The following is a 22,741-nucleotide window of genomic DNA, read 5'->3' as shown; positions in this document are numbered from 1 at the left end:
ATTATGTCATTAATAACACCCTCATGTCGTTCCATACCCATGAGACCTTCGTTTATCTTAACTTTAAATCAAGTTCACGTAAACCTTTCTCTCCGCTGCGTCTGTCTGTCATCCTCCATTCAGCATTCAAACCGCGTTCGGTTACTACAGTCAAAAAGTTGAAACTCTCTTCAAGAGTGCGAAATAAATAACTGAGATTTGAAACTTAAAAGGGAAGGCTAAAAAAAATAATAATAATTTTTACAGATATAATACACCACGCAGCAATATCTCATTCCTTTTTAATTCGGCACGCTGCGCACTATGACATGTTGCTTCAAGTGCATCATTATGCGCACGGGATGCACATAAGCACTTTGCGCCGCTCTGTATGCCATACCCTTTCGAAGTATACTTTTGAGCAGTGGAAGATTATCAGTAGTTCTTTTCTATAATATGTTGCTGCCTTCATTACAGTGTTATGCATTTAAAAGAAATGTATTTTAGTTTTATAGACTATATACTGTATATAAGGGACGATATCCTCCCAGACCTCTCAAATATATTTACTTTACACTGGCCCTTTCACCAGTGGTGGTATGTAAGATATTTTATGATCACATCAGGCAAGTGGACTCATGATAAGCGGGAAAATTACGCTGTGTAGTCTTTATTCAGTCATAAAAACAGAATTCACAGTTTATGCAGAATGTCACGGAATTTGTCAAACTTTAAATTTATTAATAAATCAAAAGTAACGTTAGGTCATTACACTTAAATCAAGATATGTATCTGTAAATATAAAGCCGCAAAAGTCTATTTAAATATGAATCCTGCATGTTCTGCGTGTCTCTTTTAATGAATGGCGCAGACACGCGTTTCATTTACTACACACAGAAGCGCTCATGACCCTTGCAGTGATTTCAGCATCTGCCGTCTCACTAAATGAGGATGGAAACACAGGAACAACGTCTCCAAAACTGCTCTGAGGGACACTTCATTAGCTTTTTACCATTTAATTTGAGTAAAACTAGCATCATACCATACATACAGTACTGTATCCGAGGCGATAAAAGTCCAGTACTAATTTTCAGTAGAATGCACATAGCCAGCTACTACTTCTACTTCTACAAACATTTTACAAAAAAATTTTTAAGGATTAATCGCACAACATTTCTTCCATGTTTTAATTTTAATAATAAATCTCCATTGTTTGCCAAAAAATGTGTTTCTTAATTTTCAATAATTAAAAGATAAATGATAAATTAAATTAATGATTTATACTTTCATTGTGATAACAATAAAATTCTAAATACACAACACATAATTTCTGAGGGAAAAATCATAAGGCTACTTTAAGAAAAAATTAATTAATAAATTAAGTTGTTTATACATTCAAATAATTAGGCATGCTAAAACATAGAAATAGGTAACAATAAAAAAAATATAAATAATATAGTTAGGGAAAAAAAATCATAAGGCCCTAAATGTGTAATTTTTGTAAAACTTTTAATAAATTTAAGTGAAAATGTAATGTATACGTTGATTGTAATTGATAAAATTTTATTTAACTATTAAAAAGGAGTTGAGAAAAATGTCAACTGAAAAAAGCAATAAAGAACAATCAATCAAAATTGTAAAAAAAAATGAATTTTGAAAAAATAAAATAAAAATCAAATGGATTTCAAAGGGCCCTAACTATCGCTGATTTTAGTTGTACTCCCTAGTTTGGGAACCACTACTTTATTATTTTAAATGGATACATTAATCGTGTTTATTATATATAGTTTTTTTTTGTAAAGTGGAAATCAGTTTACTAAATAATAAACTTGAATGACTGCTTCATTTTCACTTTAAAGGGATATTTGTGTTTTTTCTTTTTATTTATACAATTTATAATTTTTGTGCAATTACTTGTCAGTAGAGCTCATGGCAAAACCTTCTGCAGTGTTTACATGATGTTTATTACTGCATAAAAATAATTAAAATAGATGCTTAATTTCATGAAGTTGATTTCAAAATCAATCATTTTTAGCATTTTGTGTTTTTGTTTTTTTGCTTCTGAATTATCCACTAAAATATATATATATATTTCTTTGTCATAGATTATGAATATATATTTTTTTCATTTGTTATTTTTCATTCAAATTATGTTGTCCATATTTAGCAGATTGTGTTTAACACACAAGAGTGATTATAAGGTCAAGCCCACAGAGGTATAGAAATTATACAAAAAACTGGACTGGTATCGGATCAGATCAGAATTAGCCTTTACTCAGAATTTTTGGTATCGGATCGGATCGGTTCTGAAAAAATGGTATCAATGCATCGCTATGAAAGACCCCAATGGAACATGTAGTAATGAACTTTGTAGTAATATCATAAGCTATGCATGTTAAAGCACTGTACCTCTTCATATGGCTTATATTTCAAGTCTGATTATCTTTGCAAGACACATATGAAGCCCTTGCTATGCCATTTTAAACAATGCAGCAGAGAGCATCTGAAAGACAGAGCAAAGCATCAAAGAGAAATCGAATCAAAGCAGCCGCAGATGAGATTCACTGTAGCACATAGCTAACAGGAATTCCACATCAAAGTCACGACTTTGCCGCTCTGTCTGAAGAACATAAATGTTAAACTGAATTTAAAGAGCAAACAAGCAAAACTTTGCCACATGAGAATACTATTACAAGAAACAGGAAATTGCCAGAGGGAGAAATTAAGCTTTTCCTGTTTATAAGCGGAAGGAAGAATTACAACATCAACGAAAGAGACTGATATTAAGACTGAATTCGTCATTAGAAATGGATAAATGCATAAACCAATCAAGGTGAAAGATCAAACATCTGTTACAGATGGCTGCCGGCAATTTTACAGCCATCAGACAGCTGAATATCCATAATTCATAAAACAGGACATCAGAGAGTGGAATGGAACATTCCAGAAATCCAAAACTAATAATACATTTGAGAGCCACAGAGGCCCCGAAGTGCTGAGAAGACCACAGAACGATTATGTCAAAGAATATTGAACTACAAAAAGCAAAACAACTACACACACAATTAGGTCTGACAGATCATTCGGTCCTCCTTTTACTTCAGAATTAACACTGAAGTCGATATGAATATACAGCGAAACTGTTGTGGTCAGGAAACTCCTCTTCCACCTCGCCGGCAGAGACAGCAGCATACTGATGAATGAAACTGTTCTCTCAGACATTTGGCTGGCGTATTCCTCAGGGATGGCTCAGCCATGTGGCGGGTGGCAGGGACAAGGCCATGCATTGTTGGCTCTCGCCGCCGTCATGGCGAGAGGATGATGCCAGGCCTTTCCTGCACATGCTGTGTCGAGTCTTTAGCTCAGCACACTCTCGGATCACTAACGCAGAACAATCTCACCTCTTTGTTTAAAAATTCTCAGAAGGGACGGCGATGAATGTGTCGTATGTTCTTATCAGGGGGCCGTCTAAGAAATGTTGTTGTAAATAATAAAGAAAAGAAGAACCGTTTTTGACTGAGTGACACCCTATTAAATGCTGGTTGGTTGGTCTTTGATTACGGTGCAGCTAAACAGAGCTGTCCACTTTCCATGTAATGATAAAATGTTCATTAAAACCAATCCGAAATGTTATTCAGTGACTCTTTGGGACTCTAGAGTATGTGCCTTGGCACGTCTGCTAACAACTGCCAGGGGTAAATATGTTTCTCTTTACATTTTCTCCAACAAAAAATGGCTGAAATCAAATAGGTTTCTGCTGATATTCATGCTTCGTTTACTGCCACAAGACATCAAAACGAGTATCAATTTCAGGAGTGACACCTGTATTTATTACACACGAAAAGGTAATTTACGCGAGCCACTTCTGAATTTAAATGAAGTTGTAACTTCCAAAACTCTGGATGAAATAAGTAGTTTTATACTTGATTTGATTGCTTTGATTTAATCAGAGTTTGTATATTACACTGCAGTTTAAAAGTTTGGGTTCTGTAAGGAATTAATACTTTTCAAGGATCCTCCTTTGGTCCAAAGGATAATTCTTTATCAAGGATGCCTAAAATTGATCAAACGTGGCATTAAAGACATTTAAAATGTTGCCAAAGATTTTTATGCAGTTCTTTTAAACTTTGCGTGCATCAATGGATCCTGGAAAACAATGGTTTCCTCAAAAATATAAAGCAGCTAACGGTTTTAAATGGATTTAAAAAGTTTCTTGAACACCAGCTCAAATAGAGGATTGTGTGACACACAAGACTAGAGTAAGGGCAGCTGAAAATTCTGCTTTGCCTTCACAGAAATAAAAGACATTTTCAATTTTAATTTAAAATAGAAAAGTTATTTTAAACTGTGAAAATAGTTCACAATTTTACTGTATTTTATCTGTTTTAGTGAATAGATGCAGCCTTGGTTAAATACATAAATAAAACCTTACCAACCCCAAACCTTTGAACAAAACTGTGTCATCAACTGCAATTAACTAAAGGAAATTAGGATGAACTGTTTTCATTAACAAATGCAAAAGGAAAAAGTGTTGACACATCTGAGTTCGGAAAAATGCTTTCACACAAATCAAGTCAACTGGACATCAAAAGACAAAAACGTATGAATACTAAATATAAACAATGTGATATGAATACAATAGCAATTGTACCAATAGCAATAGTACATAACAAAAGTGACAATATCACTTAAATTATGGTTCTTCTGTAATTGTGTGGTGCTAATTATTATTTTACTATTTATTCTCACATAGCATCAACATTTTGGTAAATATTAAGAACTTATTAATTCATTATGAAACAGGTAATTTTTTTTTACAATTTTTGCTTGTTTTGAGATATCTTGCTTTTGCAAGGATGGAAAAATTCTAGAAGTTTCTGTAACATTCTGGCATATTCTGTATTGTTCTACTGCTTTCTGGAACATTCCTGAACATTTTGAGACTAGTCATAAAAGAAAGAAAGAAATAAAGAAAAAACATCCAACACATTCTGCATGTCAAACTACATAAAGTTTTAAATAAAAGTGAACAAAACCAACAAAAATGTGTTTTATGGTGTATTCGGTTTATATAATCTATACAAAGTTTACTGATATAAACTTTCAAAAACATAGCTGGTGTGCCACTTGAGACAAAACAAAGGCATTGATATATTTTAAGTTTATTTCAGTTGAGATTTACATTTTTGTCTGTATAACCAGGGGTTGATTATTACTTCTACATATTACATCTTTTTATCTCTATTTTAATGACATTTTGTTTACTGTTGTATGATTCGGGTACCATGCTGTTTTGCCAAAAGTCCTGAAGGTCCTGACTGATAAAATTCTGAAGCTAAAAGAAGCACTTGAATACCACTGCTTCAGCTTACCTTGATTTACTTTTCACTTTAGAGTACTTCCCAGGAGAGCCTTGTTCATGCTCCCACACACTCAGAAGTACGGCATGTGATGGGATCAATGCAGGCAGATGCACAGGAGAGGACTGGAAAGTAAGGCTCAGTGTGACAGGGTGAACTCCCAGCAGGCTGGCCAGGAGATTTATGAACTTCTCAGTTTGAGAAATTGACATTCATACTAATTAGTCGACCATTGTTTCTCCTTTTCCTGCTCTCCCATGCAAACCCCTGGAGCGAAGGCATCAGACCCTGCCGTAGACCGACCCTGTCTCTACTGCTAAATATAGCCGTACAATGGCGAAGACATGGGCTCTCTTACTGTGTGATGTTTGATTAACATTTAATTAACATTTGTGTGACATTTCCGACAGAATGGGGAAATACAAATAAAAGAAAAACGTATAAATAAGCATTACTGCTCCGCAATCATCTTTTTAATCACACGACTGAGGGAGTGCAGCCAGACAGCCTGTAGGAAATCAGGCCTTAACCAGGAACTGAATCAACATCGTAGACAGAGAAAAAAAATAAAAATTATGCATGAAGCACATAAAAAATGCGCAATACTTGATCCCAATTAAAACAACATCATCAACCCTTTAAAAATGCAGAAATGCTGTTGTTTGTGTTGTGCCACAGATGTGAAGGAGCATCTAAGTTGATATGGGCTGTGCAACGGCATTGCATAATTTATACGCCATGTGAGCAGAAAGATGGCCACAATTTACTCAATGCAAAATGAAGGAGTAATACCTTCATCAAGCTCTTAGACAGAGTTTCACGCAAGTTACACTGACTAACAGAAGAAGTGTCTTCCTAGACGAAACATGGAGGCTGAAATTTAATCAGCGAGGTTTAGCTGCAAAAATAAATCATGCTTCTTACCAAAGCATGTAGCAGTGCTGTTGTAAAAGAGCTGAATGTTAGTGGCAAATCAATTGTAGAGCTCCATCGATTTCTTCTCCAATAGCTTCAGTGCTCTTAAGAGTGTTGGTTAAGCTCTTAATGTAGAATTGTGTGATATGGAACATTAACTTACCCACAGCAAGGGTGCAAGGTTTGAACGATTAGCACTGCCTAGCTGGTAGATGCCGGAATGACAAAATTTGGCAGAGAAAACGTGTTTCTGTTTACATGATATGTTTTACTTTAATTTAAATAGTACTAAACATTAATAAACATTAAAAAATTAATACATTTGAATAAAAATACTTGATTTAAAAATAACATTAATTAATTAATTAATTTTTTAAAATTGGTTTTAGCTATATTTATACAGGACATTAACCTTAGATTTGGATAAAATAAAAAAAGTCACATGACAAAAAAGTTCTCTGAAAGTGACTGAATAATTCACTATAGTGAAGAAAAGTCTGAAAAAAAAAAAAAAACACCTACAAAACTGCCTACTTCCACAAGGTCTCAGGCTAGTCAAGCAACTTCCACAGAGATGAATGGGAATATTAGCAAAACCACTTTTACTAGGTATCATACCTAGAACCTCCTTGACCTGCAGCATGTCACTGGTCACCTTATTTTCCTCTGCAGCAGGACACATCGCATTTCATTTACACCATGGCGCTGTTTGAAAATGTATTCCACACGTATCAACATGAATTCTCAGATGCTGTCAAAGAGCTGTTCTTTTGAAAACTGTTGTGTCCGCCCCCCGGCATGCTGCAGCCCACATGGTCGCTGCGGTCTATTTGATTTTGAAGTGCTTTGTTCGGTTACGTGCTCTTTTTCCATGCTAAATCAAAAAAAAAAAATTTACTCAGTCTGCCTATCCTCCTCCGCGGCGCTCCACTGCTAACGAAATGGTGAAAATGGCTGTCAAATCAGAGATGGATCGTTATCCCTGCAAAACTCCCCAGGTGAGCTCACGGCATGATTTTTGTAGGTCCTCATGCCTTATGGTAAGAACTCCATTGAAGGCTAATCTGACTAAGCACTTCACACTTCCTACAGTGTTGTTTTAGAGAGTCTTCAGATAGTTCAGACATTTATACATACTGGTGCTTGGCAATATACTGGTTCAAACTTTAAACCTGTTTAAATTATGCACAATTTTGCAATTTTTTTTTTTTTTAACTGGCAAACAAATGGCTAAGCAATGTAGACATTGTCATGAATTGATATATTCCATTTAACTGCATAGACTAATGACTGGCAAACTTTTAAAACTAGTAATAACTAATTATTTAACTGGGCAAATAAATCAACTGTAAATGACAGCGACATTGATAACAAAGAGGACAAAATACTGTACAGGCAAACACACTTCAACATGAGCAAAATATTGAAAGAAAATCCTTCATACTGAACTGAGGGTGAGGGGTTTGTATGAATGTAGTGCTGAGGGGAACTGACTGTCTTCGGAAATATGAGATGGTTTATTCTTTTCATCTTACCTCCATATAATGCATATTATTGCATATTATGTTCCATAAGTGCCTTCAGCTGTCAGAGAGTGAATCTCCATTCTCACTCAGTCTGTCTGCTGTTTTTGTTTTGTGCAGATATGTTTTATGTAGCATAATATTTCAAAGCTAAAGTCTGACCATTCTTTTTGCTTTAAATGTTGATATTATACAATCCAATTTACATCAAAAACTGCACATGCTACATGTAGCATGCATGTTTGGACCGTGATTAAAATGCAGTCATTGTGCAACTGTTTTATGCAATCTGATTCATATTCTTTTCCTAAAAAAAAGATGAAACAGCCCAGCACTAATGCATACTGCTTTGTTTTCCATGGTTTTTCACAAGCTCCTGTCCAAACAACAGTATGTTAAGCTTTCAAAACAACAAAGCACTAAATAGTTCCACCAAGATTAGCTTTTTTGCTATCAAAATGACTGATTTTGTGGTGAAACAAATTAAAGAATAATTCTCCTTTTTCATTTGTGGTTTGATTAACATTAAAGACACAGACAGCAAGTATACTGACACTTTCTGAAGTAATGCACAGATCTAATATACTGGGGCTTTCATGAACCTTTAACTACTTCTGATTAATGAAACAAAACTGACTGTTTATGTGTATATGACTTGCATGCTTCAGGTGTGCGTCAGTCAGCTCAAGTACTGCATTTAGTTAACTCTTTTTAACATAAAGACCATCCTATGCTTTAATTTCTCCTTCATGCATGCATATTTATTACAGTAACATGTCAATAACATCAAGTTGGACTGCCCTTTGTGTGATTATTATTTCATGTTAAATGGTGAAACATGCAGGATTGCAAAAAAGCTACATTCTGTGTGATCAAATCATGAAGAACTGGAGGGACCTTCTAAAGGAGTAAAATTAAAATGAGTTTAAATTACTTGTGCTATATCAATTTTTTTGGAGCCTAACGATAGCTTTGTGTGAGGAACAGTTGAATGTTTCAATTATAATTCATTATTAATCTTTCTGCCCGCTGCAGGTCACCAGATAGGATGGGGCATCATTAGCTCAGGGTTGCAGTGGAAACCGTTTGTGTGTCCAGGAGCATGTCAGGACCCGTTGCCATTGCATTCGTTACTACAAATACAATTACATGACGACTCTGCTCACCCTTCCTCCAGGCCTCAGAGGAGAAGCCCCTTTTCACACCAGCATCAGTGTCTTCGCATGAAAGCTGCTGTAACACAAATTATCTACTGGCCGCGGGACAGGAACGGGAAAGTCTCAGTCTCTGGCTCGTTCTCCATTATCCATGAGTCACAGCTAGCAGAGGACCGGCAACAAAACCCCACATCGCCCGGAAGCTGGCCTGTCCCTCAGCATCACGCAACGCTTTATTACATTAGCGTGGCTAAACTGACAGAAGCTCATCTAGAAATGTTAAAAGCAGCATTTCAGGCTGAACATGGGTCTTGTTCGAGCTGCCTCGTCGCAAAATTGGTGTTGACAGACCAGCTATCTGTGCAGGGGATCAGTTGTCAGTCTTGTACAGCTGCAACTCAAGCGGAGAATGACAGACAGAGCAAAGAAAAAGATAGAGAGCAGAATAGAAGAGTTTATGGTAATGACTGAGACAAAAGCAGCGCTGAGGCTGTCACGATTACTATGTTATCATCTGACCATCATTATTAGAGATAAGAGCAATCAACGTGCATATTAAATTCCTATAAATCACATATTGCCTATAATAAGAGAATAAAGAAATTTAATAAACTGTATATATTTAAGCAATCTGAAACAGACCAAACTATCCTTAGAGCACGTCTTGGGTATAAAGTTATATTATTGTCAAATATCACATTTATTTATTTAGTCCTTATTATAGGTTTGTAGATATGTTTTTTATAACATTTAGAATATAATGAACAAAAAAAATAAATGTCATTTATTTATTTTGTATTTATTTATATTTTTATTTTAAATCTACATAAGTTTGTGGATTATAGACCCCTTTTCTTTTAGTAAACATTGTGAAATTTTTCTGTAGGCGGAGCTTAGGTGGAGGCAGAAAGATTTTTTTTTTATGACTGGAAAAAATATTTTTTACCTGCATATGTAAGGTCACTCACTGTCTAGGGCCGAAATTGTTATTTGAAAAGGATAACTTTAACGGACGAAACCAGACAGGCTAACCTGATAAGCATGGATGATCTGACAGAATTAACAGTTACCTCTGGTTGAGTGACTCACATCTATAGAGAAGCCTAACATGTTTATTAAATAGAAACTCACCTGTGACTATCTAGTCATGAAGATGTATATATGTGACCACGGACCACAAAATAAGGGTCAAAAGGGTAAATTTTTCGAAACTGAGATTTACAAATCATCTGAAAGCTGAATGAATAACCTTTTCATTGATGTATGGTTTGTTGGGATATGACAATATATGTCCAAGATTCAACTATTTGAATATTTGGAAACTGAGGGTGCAAAAAAATCTAAATACTGTGAAAATCACCTTTAAAGTTGTTCAAATGAAGTTCTTAGCTATGTACAGTATTGTTCAAAATAATAGCAGTACAATGTGACTAACCAGAATAATCAAGGTTTTTAGTATATTTTTTATTGCTACGTGGCAAACAAGTTACCAGTAGGTTCAGTAGATTGTCAGAAAACAAACAAGACCCAGCATTCATGATATGCACGCTCTTAAGGCTGTGCAATTGGGCAATTAGTTGAAAGGGGTGTGTTCAAAAAAATAGCAGTGTCTACCTTTGACTGTACAAACTCAAAACTATTTTGTACAAACATTTTTTTTTTCTGGGATTTAGCAATCCTGTGAATCACTAAACTAATATTTAGTTGTATGACCACAGTTTTTTAAAACTGCTTGACATCTGTGTGGCATGGAGTCAACCAACTTGTGGCACCTCTCAGCTGTTATTCCACTCCATGATTCTTTAACAACATTCCACAATTCATTCACATTTCTTGGTTTTGCTTCAGAAACAGCATTTTTGATATCACCCCACAAGTTCTCAATTGGATTAAGGTCTGGAGATTGGGCTGGCCACTCCATAACATTAATTTTGTTGGTTTGGAACCAAGACTTTGCCCGTTTACTAGTGTGTTTTGGGTCATTGTCTTGTTGAAACAACCATTTCAAGGGCATGTCCTATTCAGCATAGGGCAACATGACCTCTTCAAGTATTTTAACATATGCAAACTGATCCATGATCCCTGGTATGCGATAAATAGGCCCAACACCATAGTAGGAGAAACATGCCCATATCATGATGCTTGCACCTCCATGCTTCACTGTCTTCACTGTGTACTGTGGCTTGAATTCAGAGTTTGGGGGTCATCTCACAAACTGCATGTGGCCCTTGGACCCAAAAAGAACAATTTTACTCTCATCAGTCCACAAAATGTTCCTCCATTTCTCTTTAGGCCAGTTGATGTGTTCTTTGGCAAATTGTAACCTCTTCTGCACATGCCTTTTTTTTAACAGAGGGACTTTGCGGGGGATTCTTGAAAATAGATTAGCGTCACACAGACGTCTTCTAACTGTCACAGTACTTACAGGTAACTCCAGACTGTCTTTGATCATCCTGGAGGTGATCATTGGCTGAGCCTTTGCCATTCTGGTTATTCTTCTATCCATTTTGATGGTTGTCTTCCGTTTTCTTCCACGTCTCTCTGGTTTTGCTCTCCATTTTAAGGCATTGGAGATCATTTTAGCTGAACAGCCTATCATTTTTTGCACCTCTTTATAGGTTTTCCCCTCTCTAATCAACTTTTTAATCAAAGTACGCTGTTCTTCTGAACAATGTCTTGAACGACCCATTTTCCTCAGCTTTCAAATGCATGTTCAACAAGTGTTGGCTTCATCCTTAAATAGGGGCCACCTGATTCACACCTGTTTCTTCACAAAATTGATGACCTCAGTGATTGAATGCCACACTGCAATTTTTTGAACACACCCCTTTCAACTAATTCAACTAATTGCCCAATTGCACAGACTTAAGAGCGTGCATATCATGAATGCTGGGTCTCATTTGTTTTCTGAGAATCTACTGAACCTACTGGTAACTTGTTTGCCACGTAGCAATAAAAAAATATACGAAAAACCTTGATTATTCTGGTTAGTCACATTGTACTGCTATTATTTTGAACAATACTGTATATTACTAATCAAAAATTTAGTTTTAATATATTTACAGTAGTCTTCATGGAACATGATCTTTGCTTAATATCCTAATGATTTTTGTCATAAAAGAAAAATCTATAATTTTGACCCATACAATGTATTTTTGGCTATTGCTACAAATATACCCCAGTGACTTATGACTGGTTTTGTGGTCCAGGGTCACATATATTGTATTTCAATATCAGCAGGCAACTATTTTTTAAGGCTACATGAAAAAAAGGTTAAACATTCAGTGTGATGCATATATTATTTGAAAATATATGTATCATGTAATGGCCAAATAGTTATTTTAAAGTATATACCTTCTGTAATTGAGTAGCAAGTTTACAGTGACAATACAGTACCTTTACTTTACATATGGTACAATTAAAAATACAATTCCAGAAACTAATTTTGAACTTTCTGTATTGGATTATTCTTTCTTACCAAGTCCTTGAAAAATGAAAACCCACAATCACTAACAACAATGCATTTATAATTACAGATAATTAAGCATATAAAGTGTTTTTGACGATTGTTTCTTTCAGCTTACAATAAATTCAAAAATTCTGCAGCAAGAATATTAACCCACACTTAATGTGCTCATATCACCCATCTTATTCAACATCCACCGGCTACCGGTGTCATCTCGCATTATTTACAAAATTCTTCTGCGTACCCTTAAATCACTCATGGCTATGCTCCTTGTTACCTTTCTGACTTACTTTCTCCTAACATTCTCCTTACATTCCAACTCAATCACTTTGATCTTCAGGGTTTCATCTTCTTACTGTACCAAGATTTTGTCTTTCTTCAGTGGACGGCAGGTCATTTTCTGTCATTGCTCCTAAACTACGGAACTGTCTACCACTGGCACTAAGGACAATAACCTCACTCTCTGAACTTAAAGCCTACTTGTTTACCCATACTACCAGTCATAATTAGGTTTCTTTAAAAACTTTTCAACTCCTGTACTACCAGTTGTAATGCTTTCTTGAAGTATTTTTGTTACGTGTACTGTATGTGTCTTGCATTTACTGCTCTTTGCAGTATGTTTGTCCGTTTGTTTATAATATCCAAAGTTTACTCATTTCTATGCTATGTGGCTCTGCTTTTGTACTCGACTGTATCATGATATGCAACTGCAATCGCTTTTGTTTCTGGACTGGTCTACTGTCCTCTTAATTGAATTAATTCTGTCTGAATTAATTGTAAAATGTCTATCTGTTATATTACTGCTTTTGTAAAACGTCACTGAGTCTGGGAAAGGCGCTATATAAATGAAACATTAACACAATGTAATGTAATGTAATATAATGTTTGACTGGGTTCCATAAAAAAGTATCAAAAAATTAGAAAAAAAAAAATGTATAGTTAAAGTTAAGAAATGTTGAAACATGTACAAATGAAAATTAATTAATTTACAACTATTCAATTATCAGTCACGATTGTTACAGCCCAAGTCGGCTCTTAATGAAACTACTACCTCTTGTGTCAATCAGCTGATCTTGATGAGGATTTTTAGAAAGGAATTTGTATATATAGGTTACTAAAGGACAGAAAAATGTGATCAGTGTAATGCAGAAAAAAGAAAGATTATAGAGATGGTGTTTTTAGGTCAGAGGTTTGGGTGATTGAGATTCTCTGTGCTAGAGATTTAGTACTACAAGTCTCTTTGTGCTGAGTCAAACCGGATCATGCCAAGTGAGCAGTTCATCTCTCTCTCTCTCTCTCTCTCTCTCTCTCTCATCTGAAGTACACTACACCAAAGTTCCGCAGTGGGAATTGACTGATTGAACTGATTCCTCTGATAGCGCTGTCTATCTGCACATGCTACATGTCAACGCTGTTTTAGCATTTGTTTCAGTAAAAGTTCAGTATGAGAATATAATAAAATAACACAAACATCTCCAAAAATGCTATTTTACACATCACAATGCAGGCTGGTTTGGACTGGCAGTTTGTGAAGGATGCCACAACCTGCATGTATCTTTTGCAAAGAAAACAATGACAATAACTTCATTTAAATGCTCGAGGCGCAGGGCACTTTCAGCACATTTTGCAGCTGGTTAAGATGCACTGTGGGAGGTTCAGGGTTTTGAAATATCAATACGCAACTGTGGTTTCGGCCCTCAGTCTCCCTATGCAGCTGCATGGGAAGAGGTTCACAGAGCTGCTTGAGTTTATATCCCTCTCACATACACATTCCAACTTTGTTCTACTTGCCAAAGAGTCTTTCTAACTGTCATCCCTCTAGGTATTTTTTTTTTCAGCTCTTTTATTCCTTCACTTTCTCCATGGGCACATTGATAAGGATGTGAGTACAGGTCCACCGAACCCTACGAAGGAAAGAGTAAAAGAACCAAAACACAAGCATGAAACCGTCACTTCAGAATTCCTCAAACTTAAGTCTGAGTCTGTCAGACAGAGTTTCGGAGCTCTAGGAAGCGTCCTTTGAAAGTGAGGTACTGCAGTCTGTTTTGTAGTCAATTTGTTAATTACTGGCCGACTATGTTGCTCCATTCAGCAAATCTCTCAGACCATATTATGAGAGCAATTTGAGAGACGGGGTGCAGTAAATAGTGGTCAACACGGTATGATTGCAATAGTGTGTACACTCCGCTCTCTTTCTGAGACGGTTTATGAGTTACACAGCTCCACCTACTGGTGAAAAAGTAAATGCATGATCTGTCCTGTCTTATGACTCCAGGAGAAAGGGAAAAATAAACAACATTAAGGCCATCATGATCCATTATAAACTGATTAATAGGGAATCACAGTGCACCCATGCAGAAAAGTATCCCACCTGTAGATCACAGAGGATGGAGAGGGAGCATTATAATTTTTATTGGTTGTTTCATGGTTATTATCATAAACACACATACTTCATTACATTGAGGACAAATGTAAATGAATTATAAATATTTAAATAATTATTTAGAAGCTCTAAACTAATCTAACTTTCATGCTAACTAAATAATATAGCTTATAAATTCATATTTATATATTATGACGTTTTTATATACAGTATATATACATAAATCTGAAATATAAATTACTGAGTCTGAGATTGCATATTTGACATTTTATAGATTCTCAGTTTAAAATTTCAGTACTTGGTATGCGCTCCTATTGTTTTAATGATGATTTGGGAACAAACAAATTGTAATTTTATTGTTATTTTTTAACATAAGTTAACATAATATCTAAATCCTTACTTTTTTTTCTAGTTTTAAATTAAATTTCATGTTTTGTTCAGTGTGATCTCAGACAATACATAATAATAAAAAAAAAAATGTAATTAAATTAAATGACATTATTATTAATAAAAAAATATGAAAAAACTTAATTGTTGAAGATGAAGTGATAATGATAATGCTAAGGACACATGACGAAAGATTACATTATCCTGCTTGCTACACAGTTGCTTGCCAAACAAATAAATGGACATTTAATATGATTTTGAGATGAAATTATTTCAATATTCGAGAAGAAAGACCACAAGAGAGTTTACAAGAGACTCAAAACAGTTACCTGGCACAATGGTCAAATATACAGCATATAAGTCATTATATAAAAATATGACGGAAGGGAACGGCAGACTAATCAGAATGAAGTATTCCAGAGATTAATTAAGAACTAATCAGAATTGCTGAATAGTAATTACAAACAATCAAGGACACACTAGAGGTGAGAAAAGCATATGTTCTCAACCCATTAGCTGTTCAAATGTAAAGAAAAATCTTTCTCTTTAACGCCGCTGCAAGGCAGGTCATTCTATCTTCAGGAGGTCGAGTCTCGTCGCACCTTTATTAGTCACTATGATGACTTTCCAGACACCTTCCTTCAACACGCTCTATAAATACACCTATAACGCAATTACTCCATCCCTCTCTGTCTGTCTCCCTCTCTCTCCATGTCTGTCTTCCCTCTCTCGCTCACAAACGCCATCTCAAACATCATTAGGAATTTACACACACACACACACGCTCTCGAATTCCTATTTTAACCTCAAACTCAGCACAGTTTGAGACTGCAGATCATGTGAGGCGATACTTGTCCAACACCTCTGCCTGTCTCCTCAACCAGGAGCTTGACAGCTCGAGAAATTCTCGGCTTCCAAAAAAAGCTTGGCACTCGCATATAATTACTTGGAAATTTCATCTTCGTGAACAATTTGAAATGGTGAAGAGTTCTCAGTTCCAATTAAGCCAGAATTTCAGAAACTAGCTGTTTCAGTCCAGATAGCAAGCGTTTAGGATTTAACATGCCTACGGAACTGCGTCTTGTTTTCTGACAGGCTTTAATTGTCAACACTTTAACCCTCGCAGGTGGAAAATTATATTGCCGGTCATGAAGAGCGCCTGTCCCATAGCGCGTTATGGCAATTCCGCCCACACGTGTAATTGGCGGAATATCTCTCATGACTTAACTGTAGAGACGAGTGTTTTTAAAAACCTTCTGTGTTGCCTGGCAGAGAAAAACAGGCACCCTGGAGACGTATTGGGTTTTCAGACAACCGTATGTGTGCTGAGTTCTAGATAGACTAAAGAGGCACATTTGTGTCATTTCATTAGAGGGGGCTAATCCTGAGGGTGTTAAGATTAAACCAGAGCCCTGAGCAAAGAATGGGCGGATGAATAAAGCCTGATTGGATAGCTTCTGTGCTTGCTGCCTGGAACCTGAGATTCCCATTTTACCCCCCGATCTCTTCCCATACTCCACCAATATGTTTATTTACTAAGAATGTCTGGTCAAGGATGGCTGTTTAATTTCCTCAGGGAGAGGCAATGAGAGACATGGCAATACTCGAGAGAGAGAATGAGCGAGATAACCGAGGGGAGAAAGCGAAAGAGTGAGAGTGTGACAGAGAGAGTTATCTCAGATCCATTCTCAATTAGAAAGAGCTCTAAACAGAAAAGGCAAACTCTCCTCCATCCCTGTGGGCTTGGGGGTACAGTAGTTGAGTCTTGTCACAGAAGTTCCCTGGACTCCACTGGACTGGAGGTCTCAAACGTTCTGAACTACTATATCTACTGACAATTACGGTTTCTAATGTTTTGATGATGAAAATGATGATGAATGTGTTTATAATGTATAATACACAAGGGTCTCAGGACTCATTAGTGCAGTTTCTCCGAGGCAGGTCAGGAAATAAAAATCATATTTTGGTGTGCTCGACTAATACAATATCCTCCCAAAGATCCTGGCCAAAATTTTCAGACATACAAAGGTCAGGGTCAGGAGTTTCGAAAAAAAAAAAACAATACTCTATATTTCAGAGTGGGCCGATCAATCAAGGGAAACTTCTTCCCACACACTTCAACAGCTGCTAGTGATTCTGTGCCTGCAGACTGCAGGTAAACACAAGGAAACAGTCTGGTCCTCCCAAATTATTTTTGGAATGGTTTCATAAGCAAAATGTCTAGCTTGAAAAAAAAAAAAAAGTGAAAGCAGCGTTAAACAAGATTTTCACTCCTCATATTCACCTGAGTGAAATCGAGAAAGAATGATGAGAGGTGCATTATTAGCATATAACTCACCTGCCCATCTCCAGCCAGAGGACAAGAGAAAACATACTGGAGCTGGAAGACGATGCTGAAAGCCACGTCCCTCATCATCTTCAGCTCCACACTGCCACGAAGAGACAGTCCATCACTGCAAGAGGGAGAAAGAAGAGTATGAGATCACCGAAATATCACAGCTCGGCATGGAATCTGTGTAATGAACCTACACACCCACACTGACCCAAAACACAACTAGTCAAGTGACATTCATTAACACAAGTGTCTCAGTTCACTGCTTTATGAGTTTGGAAAAGACAAACCCATTGTGCATTGCAAAGCCCTATATAGGGTTCCCACATATACTGTAGAAAAAAATAAATAAAAAAGTATTCCATGATTTTTCCGGCTGTTAACTGGAAACATATCATTGAGATGTATATATGTGTACACATACATACAGTTAAAACGTTTGGAGTTAGTGTTATTTTTTTATCAGTTAATACTTTTATTATCATGGTTTCAACAAAAATATTTCTTGAGCACCATATTATCAGATTATATTTCAGAACTGGCTACTGAAAATTCGAATTACAGCAACAAAAGTATTGAAATGGAAAACAGTATTTTACGAGCATTAGAGACTTGTATACAAACCGAGCGGCAACCTCCCGCTCTCTCTTGTGAAGCCAATAAGGAAGTGACTAAAATTCATCGCAATTCATCGAATTGAACATCACTGGCCGAGGCCAGTTCCTTGAGACTGGCTGCAGAAAAGAGTCAGTCCCATAGACTCCCCATGTTAAAATGCCCAACTTTACAGCAGAAAAAAACATGTTTACAGCCTGGTTCAAAAAATGATTTTGGTCTATATTGTTAATTTGTTAAGTTATATTGTTAAGTTGTTAATTGTTAATTTTGTCCTTCATGACAACTGTGAGGGGGGTGAATTTTTTTATAACTCATCCGTTTAAATTATTTTAAGCCTTAAAGTTCTGCATAATTAAGGGCGTGGCCACTTGAGTGACAGGTGGATTGCCGCTGCTGACAATGAAGTCGCGCTAGGTGGGTGTGGCTTCAGCAATCAGCTCCCGCCTTTTTGCCCATTTTCGATTGTCCGGGAGAGTCTCGCGGTGACGCGCTGCCAAGATGGCGACGGCCCGCTCTGCACACTTTAGGCTTCAAAACCGCTATTGAGGAGTCTATTGGTGATGTCACGGACACTATGTCCATATTTTTTTTTACAGTCTATGATACAAACTGAACATTTGAATGGTAATTTATGCAATTAAAAAAATTCGTAAAAAAAAAAAAAAAATCCAATTCTAGAAAGAAACCAGCTCTGCCACATTAACTTGACAAATGGGGTTTGAAAAACCCACACAGAGCTGAAGGAAAAAGAACAGCAATTTAGCAGGAACTAAAAGTTTTGAGCTAAAAAAAGGTTCGTTTCTCTCTTGAGTTTAATGCTTGTGCAACATTAGAATGAAACCATTATCGTTCTAACATGGTAAGTTGCTCAAATTGCATTTATATTTCATTTTTTTCGTTTTGTTCTTGCTATGACACATTCTGTAGTCATCATGTTATAGATCTTCCAAATCAAAAAAAAAAAAAAAGCCTTTAACAAATGATTGCAGATTATTACATAAGCAGACAACAGAGGAAAAGTACACAGCATCTTAGATGAGCACAGCAAGGTACAAAAAATATATATATTAAAACTTCAAAATGAAGTTCACTTCACATTTTCCATACAGGAAGACAAAGAACAAAGATGTGAAATTGAAACAGGACTAAAAAAAAAAAAAAAAAGTTTTTTTGAGACAGTGTTACTATAAGGTGTTGAAATTCCAGGCACGGGTTTCATGCCAACATCTCATCAAGAAACTGGCAGGTCGGCATCAGATCGTTTGCATCAATCACTCTCATAGACACATTCGCTGCCGTCATCACAGAAGTGTTGTTGAGAATGTGCAGCATAAGTTATTAGTGCTAACTTCTCCATAATTACACCCAATTTCTCTCTCCTCTAAAAGGGCAGAATGTGATGCTCCACTCTCTCAGACACCTAATTTCTCTCATTGGGTAATTATAGACCTCCTTCTCTCGACGCACAGGAACGGTGCTTGTGACTTGTTCTGCGAGACCTCACATGGCAGTGACTCTGTGGCGGTGGGGGGAGGGGCTTTCTTTTCGGCAGCAGATGGAGTGAAGCAGACATCAACAATCAAACCCTCATTTCTCATTTGCGTTGTACAGCGACGGCTTATCAGCACTTTAATTAAACGAAGTGTGCAGACGCGAGAAACCTTAATTTAGAAAGCGGAACTTTTTGTAATACTTTCTGGAAAAGATGCTTTTAAAATATTTAACATCCAGTGAGTAAGAGGGTAAATCAACCTAAAAATCCATATTTGATAAGGACTGTGCTCAAAAAAGAGCTGGGATGAAAACCAACGGGGTGAGGTGAGGACGAGGGGATCTCTGCTGGGTGAGCACTAGGGAGGACAACCTGTGTGGCTTTGAGAGTTCAAGTCACTGAAGCAGGACAGATGGAGCACTAAACTGGAGGAGGCCAGTGAGAGAGAGACTGGAACTCTCTGACAGTGTTTAGATTAAAGGAATAATTCACCCAAAAATGAAAAGTCTGAGCTCAACAGAAATGCTTTTGTTTTTGGGTGGAATACAAAGTAAGATGTTTTGAAAAACCTCAAGGCTGCTGTGTTTCTTTACAAAGAAAGAAGAAAAGAACGAGATCTAAAAAGGAATAAGCATAACAGTAATTCATATGACTTGAGCACTATATTTCAAGTGTTATGAATAAAACAGCTTTATGTGTGGCTTATAGTGAAATTCAAGATGTCTGCATACATTACCACTCAAAAGTTTGGGGTTTGCATTGTTTGTTTGTTTTTTCTTTTCTGTACAGGGGTAGTAAGGACATTTATAAAATTACAAAACATTTCTATGTAAAATAAATGCTGGCTGTTTGAACTTTACTTGAACATAAAAGAATCCTGGAAAAAACATTTATTCCACAAAAACATTGAGTGGTTTTCAACATTAATAATAATACAAAATGTTTCTTGAGCACCAGATCAGCATATTAGAATGATTTCTGAAAGATCATGTGACACTGAAGACTGGTCCAATGACTGCTCAATATTCACCAAAGTTTATTAATATTTATTTATTAATGTAATAATTCTAAATGCTTGATCAAATACATGCAGTCTTCATGATGAGTCTTGAAAAGCTAATTTTGAAAATGTGCATGTGCAAATTAGATGCAAGAGTAAGATATTAAAAAAATTCAATTAAATAAAAATATCTTGATTTTTTTTTGTTACATTTATTGTTTTTGTTAAATTAAATATATTTAAATTAAATGATATAAATTTTTTTTTTTTAATTTAACAATTTCAATCTGTTCCCCAAACAAAGCTATGGCTTCAGAAAACTTAGAATGTGACAAAATATTATGTGCAAACCACTTTTTCCAGTTTTGGAGCCTGATGGACCCACATTGTAAGATCAGCATGAACATTATACATTTTTTAATCAATAATGGTGTGAAATAATTGTATCAAAACAACCAGTACAGCCAAGGAGTCATAGATCAATCAATTGTTTTTTGTATAGAACAAAAGATAATTGACTTTTTCATACCTCTGCGGTGGCTCCCTGCATGGGTGTACAATACGTGAAGGAGTTGTCCCCCCGACTTTTAATAAAACCTCCCAATGCACTTTTTGTCAGGCAAGTGTGTTCAGAGGTTTTCAAGGGCCAATGTGAATAAATCTAAATTTAAATTAAAAGGGCTCTCTCGTACAGAAAGTTCAAAATGTACTCATATGATAAAAGTAACTTTTGACGCCAGGAAATCCCTATGGCTGTAGCTAAGCTGAATAACAAGCTAACTGACCTGACTGAGGACGATGGCGAATGATTTGCAGATCCTCAGCACCACTGACAAATATATAATCTTGTAAAATGTCTGGTAAGTATTGCCGCTCGATGTATAAGTGCGAGGAACATGGGGGACATGATGTAAGAAAAACAACGTGAAGTCTATCAGCCATCGGCGATGGACAATTGGCATCATCTATCGGCCCCAACCATATTTTTTATGTCTTTTATATTAATTATATAGTGGTAACTGACTAGGGATATGCCGGTATCAAATTTTCCTGTTCCGATTAATTGCTAATGCTTTTATCACGGTATACAGTATTATCATGCTATTGAAATTTGGTATAAAATTTGTTCATAATACAGTATTAACAGGGTCAACAACTTTTTTTCTTATAACAAAAATAACTGAATATTTAAATACAATAATGCAATACAGAAAAATATATATAGGTAAAAGTTTAACACAGATTTAAGTGCAAAAGAACTATAAAGACAATATTTATCACTTTACAATAAGACCTCATCTTAGGTAATTGTCAATTTTTATTGTGAAGAGGAAAACCCCTTGAGATGTAACATCTCGTTTTCGAGGGGACCTCAAAAAAAAAAAAAAAAAAAAAAAAACATACTTCACATACATACATAGCCTACATACTAACAAAACAAAGTAATCTTGGCATTACTTTTAGTAATCTTAGAATGTTAACATTAACATTCATAATGAGCTATAGCTACATTTGCTACAGAAGTTATATATCTTTGTTAAAAAATACAAGTCTTAGTTCATGTTAGCCCATTAAATAACACAGTTGCAACTTTTAATCTTTACAACGTGTTATTAAATATTGTAAAACCTAAGATTTATGAATGTTCAGGGAGAATTCTTCATTGTTTATGTTAACTGATGATTTAACTCATGTTAACTAATGAAGCCCTAATGTAAAGTGTGAACTAACAATAAAGAATCAAAACACTTTCAAACAATATCTAGATCAGGGGTAGCGAACATGAAAAATGGAAAAATCTGTTAGACTTGCATGAATATTATTAGGCCTATTATCAATACTACATTTGACATTTCAATCCCCTTACTTCTGAAATGATTGCTACTCCTGATTACCTGTAACATAACTGAATATAACACTTTAGTTATATGCTGTGTTATCTTCATTTGAGGATCAAATACACTTTGGCTCCACGTGAATTTTATTCAGTGGAAAAGGGGCCAAAATGGCTCTTTTGATGTTGAAGGTTGCAGACCCACTGGTATAGACAGTAGTATAATTATGACCACTGTAGTTGAATGCAGCAGAAAAGAAACATAGATAATTAAAGAGCCAGGATATTTGGAAAA

At 35.9% G+C, this 22,741-nt stretch overlaps 1 protein-coding gene across 2 annotated transcripts in view; it reads right to left on the bottom strand.

The window, feature by feature from the left end:
- Nucleotides 1–22,741, bottom strand: part of nphp4 (nephronophthisis 4) — a 154,300-nt gene that overhangs the window by 65,904 nt on the left and 65,655 nt on the right. For both annotated transcript variants that reach the window (XM_026246355.1, XM_026246354.1), the window contains exon 8: nt 17,509–17,623. In XM_026246355.1, coding sequence (XP_026102140.1) covers nt 17,509–17,623 — 115 coding nt within the window. The remainder of the gene's footprint in view (nt 1–17,508; nt 17,624–22,741) is intronic.

The sequence above is a fragment of the Carassius auratus genome, unplaced genomic scaffold (assembly GCF_003368295.1).
Source record: "Carassius auratus strain Wakin unplaced genomic scaffold, ASM336829v1 scaf_tig00012155, whole genome shotgun sequence".
NCBI lineage: Eukaryota > Metazoa > Chordata > Actinopteri > Cypriniformes > Cyprinidae > Carassius > Carassius auratus.
The sequence above is the reverse complement of the archived record's forward strand: the minus strand, read 5'-3'. Positions and strand labels throughout refer to the sequence as shown.